The 11,066-nt window shown below is 35.5% G+C and overlaps 1 protein-coding gene across 2 annotated transcripts; it reads right to left on the bottom strand.

The window, feature by feature from the left end:
- Positions 1–588: 588 nt before the first annotated feature.
- Positions 589–4,919, bottom strand: LOC149543768 (uncharacterized). Of its 2 annotated transcripts, XM_089798458.1 has the most exons (4): positions 4,009–4,919; positions 3,573–3,910; positions 1,431–3,363; positions 589–1,142 (listed from the first exon to the last, which is right to left on the bottom strand). In XM_089798458.1, exons 2-4 carry the CDS (start codon positions 3,907–3,909, stop codon positions 827–829), a joined length of 2,586 nt encoding a protein of 861 aa, XP_089654584.1. In that variant the 5' UTR covers position 3,910; positions 4,009–4,919; the 3' UTR covers positions 589–826. The 2 variants fall into 2 exon arrangements, with proteins under 2 accessions (XP_089654584.1, XP_089654583.1); XM_089798457.1 differs by having other exon boundaries at positions 589–3,363; positions 4,009–4,912.
- Positions 4,920–11,066: the final 6,147 nt, after the last annotated feature.

The following is an 11,066-nucleotide window of genomic DNA, read 5'->3' as shown; positions in this document are numbered from 1 at the left end:
ATATTTTTGTATAACTAGATCTGATGTCATTGTAAGCCAGGCAGTCCTTGACAAAGTGCTGCTCTGTCTCAACTATTCCCATATTACAAAATGAACATGTTCTGTCTGCCCACTCTTCCTTTGGAACTTGCCACCGACCAGTTTCACATCGCAGCTGATGTGAACTAGTTGTAAGTTGTGCCATCAACATTTTTGCTTTCCAGTTAATAGGTGCTCTTATATAGGCCTTTTCATCATGACTATAAGTGGGATTAAATTCTTTAATCTAATAGGATTTTTTCCGCCCTATGCGTCTTGTCCACAGAATATTGTGAAATTTTTTATTAACAAACTTTTTTATTTCTGTAATGTTATCCGGACAAGTTTGGATGTCGATATCCCATTTTCGCATCCATTTGTCATTTTGCTTCATCCATGTGCTTTTCCGCCTCACAAGTTTTTCCTCTAGTCAACATGTAACAGTATAAATAGGGCAAAAACTATAGTCTCCTACCTATAAGGCAGGGACTAACAATTAACAATTAGAAATAAGTAGTGAGAAATATGTATATTCTTTCTCAAAATTCTAATCTTATATATATATATATATTCTTTCTCAAAATTCTAATCTTATATATAGATAGTTTCTGCATACATAGTTTGAAGATGCAAATGATGCTGCTACAATACTCTTCTTCTACAATATTGAATGCGATTTGCCACAAGTTTTGCAAGGTCTTCCTACTGCTACAAAATCTAGATTTAGAAATGCATCTCCTGTTTTATTGTTCATGAAGTAGAAGCACTATCTTGAGCTGAAATCTATGATTTGGCTTTGGGTAACCTTTTAACTCCTTGAAAACAAATCACAAAAGCTAACAGCAGCTTCATCCACCATGTTGACATATCTTCTTCGCCACACTTTCCTTGCACAAACAAGAGCAAACAATCCCCAAAATCCAACAGCAAAGGAAGCCATACAGCTAACATACCAATACCAGGGATCCTCTGTTCCCTCTTCACCTTCATCATTCTCATTTTTTACAGCTGGAACGATGCTTGCTGATCCTGGGCATCTGTCACCAAGTGGAAAGCCACAAAGGCAGGGGTTTCCATAGAAATGGGCAGCATCAAATGTGTTGAACTGACCATCCGTTGGAATCCTGCCACAAAGCTTGTTGTTAGAGACGATTAAAACAGCTAAGAAGTGAAGTCCTTGCATTTCAATTGGAATCTTGCCTTGCAGATTATTATAGGAAAGGTCCAGTGATTCTATTAGCTCTAGCATTCCCAATGTATGGGGAATTTCTCCGCTTAGATTGTTTCTGGAGATATTGAGGATTCGTAGACCATTAAGTGCACCAATCGCTGAAGGAATCACACTTGACAGCTGATTTCCAGAGAGGTCAATACATGTTACAAGTAACAAAATAGAGTCCACATATACCAACCTGTTTTCTTTGTTGGTGACTGAGATTTCTTCCTTGTAATAGGCAGGTGTACCATTTTTAGATTCTACTGTTGAGCTTCCAACTTCAGCCATTCCTGTGGCTAACTTCTCCAGCTCCGGTGGAATGAACCCTCTCAAACTGTTTTGTGACAAATCTAAAACATGAAGATGACTGAGATTGGCCAATTGAGGTGGAATAGATCCTGTAAACATGTTTTTCCTCAATACAAGTATCATCAGCAGAGACAATTTTGATAGCCAAGTTGGCAACTCTCCAGACAACAAATTAGTTCCAGCATCTAAGATCTGTAAATTAGAACAGTTGGAAAGACTCAGTGGCAATTTTCCCCTTAGCATGTTGTCATTCAGATGCAGCGTTTGGAGTTGGTACAGCCTTCCCATTGTGGATGGTATCTCCCCTTCCAAACCAGTATTTGCCAGGTTCAATCTTGTTAAAACTGAACAATTGGTTATGCTGGATGGTATCTTGCCAGATAATCTGTTATTTGAGAGACCTAAAACCAGGATTTTAGGAATGAGCATGCCAATTTGGCCTGGGATAACACCGGTGAAGCCATTGTGAGAAAGGTCCAAAACTTGCAGGGACGGGGAGGGCAAGGGAAGAGGACCACTCAACCTATTATTACTCAGATCTAGGGTTAACAACGTTGTATTCAAAATTGGAGGAAGAAGGCCTTGTAAGTTATTGTATGATAAATTAAGATTGTTGCCAATTTTGAGATCCCAAAGCCAGGATGGAATGCTTCCAACAAGACTATTGTTAGAGAGATCCAAACCCAGTAACCTATGCTGTGTTGAGAGAAATATAGGAATTGAACCTCTAATGTTACAAGAAGCCAAACCTAATACTTGAAACTGGATTTTGGGTACCCAATGAGGGTTGAGATAAACAGTCAAGTGATTGTAGGATAAATAAAGGCGAACAAGATCGGAGGAATTGTTAAAAACCTGAAGAGAGAAATTGCCTTGTAGACTGTTAGAACTGAGATCAATCCGTTGTATGTATGAGAGATGTCCTAAAGAAGAAGGAATTGCACCGTTTAACTGATTAGATTGCAGATAAAGTTCGAGGAGTGGTGTATGTCCATCAGACCAGTAAGGTATGTTGCCAATCAATTGATTGTAAGACAGATCCAGAGTTGTCAACATAGAAAGCCGATGAAGTGAGGGAGGAATTTGTCCTGTCAGAAAGTTATTCCGGAGTATGAGTTTCTCAAGGAGAGTCAGATTGCCAACAGAGGCAGGAATGGGCCCATTAATTTCCGTCTCTACAACCGTAAGAAGTGTGAGCGAGGATAAATTTCCAACGGAAGGCGGTATATTTCCTCTTATATCCCACCCTGATAGAGTAAATAGAGTTAGGTGTGACCACCCGCTCCCTAAAATTTCATTGATATCTCCACTTAGGAATTCATTGAGAGCCATTCGCAGGTATTTCAAATGAGGCAAAGTGGAGAGAGTGAGGGGGAATGGACCGTTCAAATTGCAATCATAAAAACTAAGCCATTCTAAACTAGTCATGTTTCCTAACCACGCAGGAAGCGGGGATGAAAAGTTGTTGCCATGAAAGTCCAGATGTGTGAGGGATGTGAGGTTACGAATAGCAGTGGGAATTGGGCCAGAAATTTGGCAGTTGCTCATGTCAAGGAATTGCAAATTATAAAGCGCAGAGATGTAATTCCCCAAGTCTATACCACTACTATTTAGGGTCACATACTTCACCGACAAATATTGTAAATTTGGCAGGCTCTGCGCCCACTCTAAACTCGACCAACATTTGAATTCATTCTTCTTCGTCATGGAAATATTCAAATATTGGAGGTTGGAGAGATTCCCCAGCTGCAATGGAATCTCACCTTCAAAAAAATTGTTGCCCATGTTGAGATGCTTGAGTCCTTTGAGTGCTGATATACCTGTATCCAAAACACCAGTAAAGTAATGAAGCTATAATCTCACTGAGTTTGCACCGAAGTTAATGTGTACAACCTTTGAAGGAGTGAATTGAGTAAACATTTGTAACATAAATTCTTTGAATCACAAGCAGATTCATCACGGGAAAGATAAAAAGTAAGGATTTCAGTATAACCCAATTAATTGCTCCAAAAAAACAAATTCAAAATACCTGCAGGTATAACGCCAGTAAAACCATTGGAGCTCATATCCAGATATTCCAATTGCTTCAACTCGAACAAAGGAGTGAGAGTGTGACTTGATGAGTTTTTCAGGATCAAATTTGAGAGGTGCAGTTGGGTGACATGAGATGTGAGATTGCTGCATTCAACTCCATCCCATTCACAGCAATTAAACCCCTTCCATGAAGGAAATAAACCCCCAACCCCAGTGTTTAATCTAAGCAGAATAAGCCTTTCCTGAGGTAGACAGTCAATATTGTTGCAGTTGCAACATATGATAGCACTGCTCCAGCTCATCAAAAGCAACACCAATGTGTATCTCTCCATCCTAAATATTTCCAATTAGCTTCCTAATAGCCTATAACAAACATTGAATGAAAGGAATGATAAAATAAAATATGTTAAAGTGTAGAAGCTACAGCATACCTGAAAACAGAAGACTTAAAACGGGCGGTGCATCGAACAACACAATCAAATTCAGAAACCAAATTGTTATATTGAAATTGAAATGGATTGTAGAAATCTTATAATGGTAATTGAGAGATAGGGATTTCTAGAGCTTTATTATGAGTAGAATCGTTGAATGACTGATGATAGCATTAATGGGACTGCTATGTTTTGGTAATACACAGGAATAATATACTTCGAAATTTCCAAGAAAATGACTTATTATTACCAGCTACTATGAAAAGATAACAAGGTGGAAGATTTTATGATACATATAAAGAAAAGGCCTTCGTAACTTAACAAGCTAATCTTACATATTGTGCAAGTTTATTGAAGTGGAACTATTTTCAAGAAGAAAGGACCAGCTAATGAGATAATGAGCGATAATTAATTGTTTTGGGAAGTCTTTCATATAATGTGCTAACTGCATGGCTGAATAGACCGCCGCCCTGTCAACAGCGTGTATTAGTTCAGAGTATTTGAAGTCGGCAAACAGTGAACGTGTTCTATTTTGATTCAATAGACCTTTTTTCTAAAAGCAAATAAAGAAAGGACATTGTAAATTGTTTTTTCACAAGGGTTTCACTTATAGCCTGGCAAATTCAGTTGGTGGGAATGCAGCGAATTTGTTGTTGTCAATTGGAGATACCCCATTTTATCTGAAGAGACAATTTCTCGTTCTTCTCAATTGGAATGCCCACTTTCTCCGTAGAAAACCATAACCACAATAATGTTCCACAGTGTTCAAATTATACCCGACCCATGAAAAATGGCCAGGGACTGTAAACATGAAAGACAAGTTCTTAATAAGCCGAGTTTTGTTCCCAGTGTGAACAATCCCATCTCGATTCCAATCACGAGATTATCATGCGAGTTGACAATACATTCAACAACGTTAAATGTTCACTGGTTTGATAAGGAACACCGTTCTAAGGCCATAACAGGAACATTAAAATTGTCTTGGTTTCCGCTTCCATCATGGCACTTGCAATCATTTTGACCGCAAGCTCTACAAAGCTGCTGGTCCACGTTTGAAGTCTATATTTTTCAAGGATTCAAATTATATCTAGGAGAGTGTTTACATTTTTACGCCCTAGGCGTTTTCTTTATGAAAAGGAGGACCTATTTTTCCGAAATCAAACGGTTATGAATGAATAAGAGGGATGGGCGACCATCCAAGACATCGCATCAGTCCACACTCCACCACCGAGCCATGTACTTTCCACGTCACAAAGATAAAGTTTCACTTCCATAAGAAATAACAGTTGTCCAGTCAAAGAGGCTGCCGAAATGTCAATGGCACATTCATTTTCATTTGGGTTCCAATCGAACAGTCTCCGTTCTAAATCAAATCAAATTTTCTTTTAAAAGATTCTGCACCTTGTTTGGGGTTCGGCTATGTTTGGGGGCTGGTTATGTTCTACAAAAAATGCGAAAACACTGATTTTTTTCCAAATTGTTTACTGTTTTCGATTACAGAACATACAGATCATGAAGAACAAATGCTGAAAATGTCAACCAAATTCATTGCATTTTTAATTCTTTTCAATTTTAGTCAAAAGTGCATTTTTACTGGAGGATAGCCATGTCGATTTGTTTGTAGGGCAAGATGTACCTCACTTGTATGTAAAAATTGTGACTCACCTGGTTAAGAGTGTAGTTTACCAGTACCTAAATTCACTATAGTGCTTCCAAACTTCAAAGTTATGAGAATTTGTGCCAATTATAGGATCTATTTCACGGTGATTACAAGAGCATGTGGCGAGAAATGTCATCAAGTGGGGTCATGTTCATAGAGTGAGGAGGACACAACTAGTGATTTAGTAGGTTCTACAACTGGTAGACACTATGAAAAACTTCCTTTCACCTAACCTAAGAAGTTAGATCTTACTGACAAATGTTGTATCCCCTGAAGATTCTGCGCACATTCTAAACTGGACCAACATTTGAACACTGTCTTCTTGGCCATGGCAATGCTTAAATAGATAGTAGTTTTTCACAATCTATTAGAATTCTTTGCTGTATGATTACAAAGTGTGATCCGAAACATTGATGAAAAATTTATAACACAATCTACCCAGAAAATACAGCAAAAAGTACTTAAATGATTGAGGTTGAAGAAATTCCCCAATCGCAATGGAACCTCACCTTTGAAATCATTGTAGCTCATGTTTAGATGCCTCAGTTCTCCAATTTCAGATATACCTGCATGCAGATCACCAACAGCATCAAGCTATTAGATTTCAGCAATCTCTAACAGTTGGCACTATGGCTTTTTGTATGCATGCTTTTGGAGTAAATTGTACAAATATTGAATTTTGTACTCATCACTTCATGATTTCCTAATGAGATGATAAAAAACAAGATTTGCAGAAACGAACCACCCCTGTTTGCACCTAAAAGCTTGGATACATCATTATGGACTGTTAATAAAATTCATGTTTTTCAAATCAATCGTTGTAAGTTTATTTAGTTCAGATTACCTGCAGGTATAACACCAGTGAAGCCATTGGAGCTCAAATCCAGATACTCCAATTGCTTCAACTTGAACAGAGGAGTGAGGGTGTCGGTTGCTGATGAATTTTCCATCACCCGGTTTGACATGGGAAGTGAGATTGTTGCATTCAACACCATCCCACTCACAACAATTCAAACCCTTCCATGAAACAGATAATCCGCCAATCCCAGTGTTGAATCTAAGCAGAATAAGCCTTTCCTCTGGTAGGCATTTAATATTGTTGCAATTGCAACATATGAAAGCACTGCTCCAGCTCATAAAAAGCACTATCCGTGTATATTTCTCCATTACAGCAATTTCCAATCAGTTTGTTTTACAGTATCGTTGACTTATTGATATGGTCAATTATTCTCCGTGTTTAAATAGTTTAATATTTCTAGAAATCTTGTATAATATGATCAATATGATAATAGAACAAAATATTTGGGCAATTATTTTGTTTAGTAATTCAAAAGCTTATCTTTTTTTTAATCTAGAATTAGAGGGGTTGGATAGGAATTTACTTACATCATTCACTTTGTTGACAGTTATTTTCACATGTCAATTTTAGAACAAATATTTTTCTTCTTAAGATAATTTCCTCTTCCAAAGTTTTGAATTCTAGGTTTAGGTTTATTCAAATGACTTGAAGGTCTATGTGTTATCTTTGTTTTTAAAGAATTCCAACTCTAAGAATTTTCACAATTCTTAATTTAGTTTTTTTTTAAAGAATGTTCAAAAAAATTCTTATTATTTTTTTAAAGAATTTTCACAATATTCTAAATTTAGTTAGTTTTATTTAGAGAATATTTGAAATTCTTTTTATAAAAATTATCTATCTTTCAAGATGTATTATATATACCTAATTAACATTCAAGTTGTAAACATTTTGTACATCAATTTAATTAAATTCTATTTTGAAATATGAATATTAATATGATATAAAAATCTATATTAATCATATTTTCACCTATGTTCAAAGAAATAAGAAAATGATAAGTGTAAATAGATAAAAGAGAAGCTTGAGTGTTCTTGAACATGCATATCATGTTCATAAAATATAAAAAATCACAAAACAATTCTTAATGGAAATGTCAAACAGCAAATAAGTAATTTATATATAAGATGTAATTTCTTCAAAGAGAACATGGTAAATTTTAACACCTGTGATCAACATATGATATGTGTATATATTGAGAAGTCAACCAAACTATGGCCTTAAGTGGCAGTGAAAAACAAACAAATTAGGGTTATGTTAACTTGACACATAATTTTTAAGTAGTTATGGAATTTATATCAAAAAGTTGTAAGAAAAGAATCTGTAGGAAATCGAATGTAATTTATCAACTACTAGGCCTTATCTAGAGAAAAATTTATTTGATTTGTCAAAATTTTAGATTTTAATGCGGTACTACAAAAATTTCAAGGTGAAAATAAAAAAAGGCATATGTCTAATTACCTTAATCAAAACCAAATTATAATATTTTTTTAATATAATTATAGATATAAAAAAATTAGACTCATTCCCAGATGTGACGCATATTTTTGGGTATTTGTATTCCAAATAAATAATTAAATATGAATTTTCTACTATAACTTTTTTAGAATAAAAAAAATTTCGTATTTGACCATCTTAACTAATTGAAAACTTTACAAAATAAATTATTATTATTTTTCTTATACTAGGCGAAGCATACAATGTGATGCAACTTTTGGATTTCAAAAATGTTATATTGTTTAAAAGTTATAGCTATTTTTCAATCAGTATGTCAATCAATAGTTTATAGACATCTTCATTAAAAATTAACTAATAAATACTTATCGAACTCAGAATTTGGTAACAATTATATTAATGGAATCTTGAGAGTGTTAAAAAAAAAACCTTTTCGTTTTATTGAATTTCGATGAAAAAAATATTGTCAGATGTGTTAGTCTCAGATTGGTTTTGACAATTGAGTGTCAACACACTTAACCAATTCTCAAGATGATGCTGACTATAATACAGAAGTTGAGCTACAATGTATGCTAAGCTAGATAATTCAATAGGTCTTGAGTGAACTTTAGGTGTCGAGTGAACTTTAGGTGCTGAGCAATCTTCAGGTGTTGAGCGAAGTTCAAGTGCTGAGTGATAAGTGATGTTGAGTTGCTATAGATGCCAAGCAAAGAATAGATGCCAAGTGAAACATAATTACTATAGGAGCTGAGTGAGCCAGTTTTCCTATATGTGTCGAGCATCAACAACTAATAAGTGTTGAGTAACACATAATCAACATGTGAGCTTGTGCCTTCACAAACTCAGATGTAAACCATTTTTGAAGCTAACATGGGATGAATCTCAAAGGATCTTGAAGATAAGAATGAATCTTTTGCATTACCTATGTAATCAACATGCAACCAATGAGAAAAATGGAGAAGGCATGCAACCAATAGGAAAAAGTGCAAGAATTGAGTGGGAAATGAAGATTTAATATTGATCGCAGATTCATACCTAAGCCTAAGTCTTCGAAATCTTTAAAAGGAGGACAAAACCCCATTGTGTGCGTGCAAGAAGTGGATGTGAGAAGTGTATGGGTGAATTATAGCAAAGTGCAGAAGGGTGAAAAGACTTAGTGAAGAACAGAGTAGCATTGTAGAATCCACTTGATCAAGAATAGAGTATCAAAGTTTTGAAGAGTGACATAGCAGATCAAGCAAGGATTAGAGCAGACAGAGCTAAATAAGGATCTATAATCAGCAATTGAGGATTGCAAGTTATCAAGTCAAGACATTCTACCATACTTTCTAACCATTGTATTGTAAGAATAGAAATCCTATATTGATATGTTGGCTTAGCAATTAAATTGGTTTAACAGGCATATTGTAGATCCTTAATAGGATTGTAAATCCTTTAGCAGGGTAGCATTCCAAGTGAATGTTTATAAATCCTTTAACCAGGTCACTTATAACAGGGTGTAAAGTCTTTAATAGGATAGGTCTTTCACAAGGTAGACCATTGGAAGTGGTTAGACTTTGTAATCTTAAACAGCTACATATTGTTGCAGTGCTACTTTGTGGGTGTCATCCCCACCCCAATTTTACCTTCTAATTTTTGGAGGGTTTCTGGGTTACCAAATCTTGTGTTATCTATTTTCATGCATGACTTTACTTTCATGTTTATTAAATGAATTAGATGCATGTGAATGTTTTTTAGCTAAAAGGATTTGAAATGGTTAAAGTTAGTTACTTTTGATTCAACCCCCCCTCTCAGAAGTAAATCTTCCCACTTGTAAATTTGAACAATTGGTATTAGAGCCAAATTCTTACAAGGAGGAGCCTTACATCTTGGAGAAAAGATTTGGAAATGGAAGTATACAAACTTGGTAAGATCATAGAGAATCAAGAAATTGACATACAACTTGCTTTATATGCCTTGGAGGAAGCTAGAGAAGAACTAAGAAAATCTTTAAAGAGAAGAAGAGAGATTGCCATAGTTGAGAATGTTGCACAATACAAGGAGATTGACACCTCAAACCTATTTACAAATGGAGATTCCAAAGAGTTTGATGCAGCAATAGCAGACCTAATGGAGAAGAATAGAGCTCAAGTAGAAGAAATTAGAACACTCAAGCTTCAACAAGAATCACAAGCCATGATGCTCTCTGAAGTGACTGAACAGAAGAAAAGAGCCATTGAAGACAAGGCTATGCTAGAAGAAGACAAGAGAAACCTTGCCAACAAACTAGAAGAAAATTCAATTGAGCTTGCAAGAATTTCAAACATGCAGCTAGACACCCTAAGTCAGATGATGAATGCACATCATGAACTAAATGTCAAGGACATTGAGATCTCTAAACTGAAAATACAAAATGAACAATTGCAAAATGACTTGAAAAGAGAAAAGGAGATTGTAGAGAGCTTAAACAAACCTAATGAGGCCATCAAGTACTTTGAGCAACTACTGAAATCACCAAGGGCTAGTAATGATACTTTAGGACTAGGATACATTAGTAGTGAACAAGGAGAGTCATCCAAGACTGCAAAAGAAAGGAGTAATAAAAGTAAGAACACTAAACCTAATTGTAATTTCTATGATAAAAAGAAACATACCTCTAATGTATTCAAGAGCAAGAATGCCCATTAGCATAACAAACCTAAGAATGTGAGTCATTCTCATAAGTGCAAAAAATGAGGACATCAAGCACATAACTATAGGACTAGGACTATCAAGACACCAAGATTTGAAGGTCACTACTACAATTGCAAGAAGTATGGACATAGAACTTTTGAGTGCAGATCAAAACCTATGTGGACACCTAATTAGCTAGCAAGGGGAAATAACCATGGGCATCACTACAATTGGGACTATAACACCAATTATAGTTGTAATTACTATCAAGAATATGGACATATTCCTAAAAATTGCATAAGGACACATTTTAGAGGGAACTACAGCAAATGGTTGAGCCAAACCACATGTTTCAGTTGCTTGAAGACTACTCATATCAATAGGAATTTCCCAACAAGGTTAAAGGCAACCAACTCAAAGAACAACAAAGGTAAA

The sequence above is a fragment of the Cupressus sempervirens genome, chromosome 8 (assembly GCF_028749045.1).
Source record: "Cupressus sempervirens isolate cs-2001-9-10 chromosome 8, ASM2874904v1, whole genome shotgun sequence".
NCBI lineage: Eukaryota > Viridiplantae > Streptophyta > Pinopsida > Cupressales > Cupressaceae > Cupressus > Cupressus sempervirens.
Note: the sequence above shows the minus strand (reverse complement) of the source record. Positions and strands in the feature narration are given on the sequence as shown.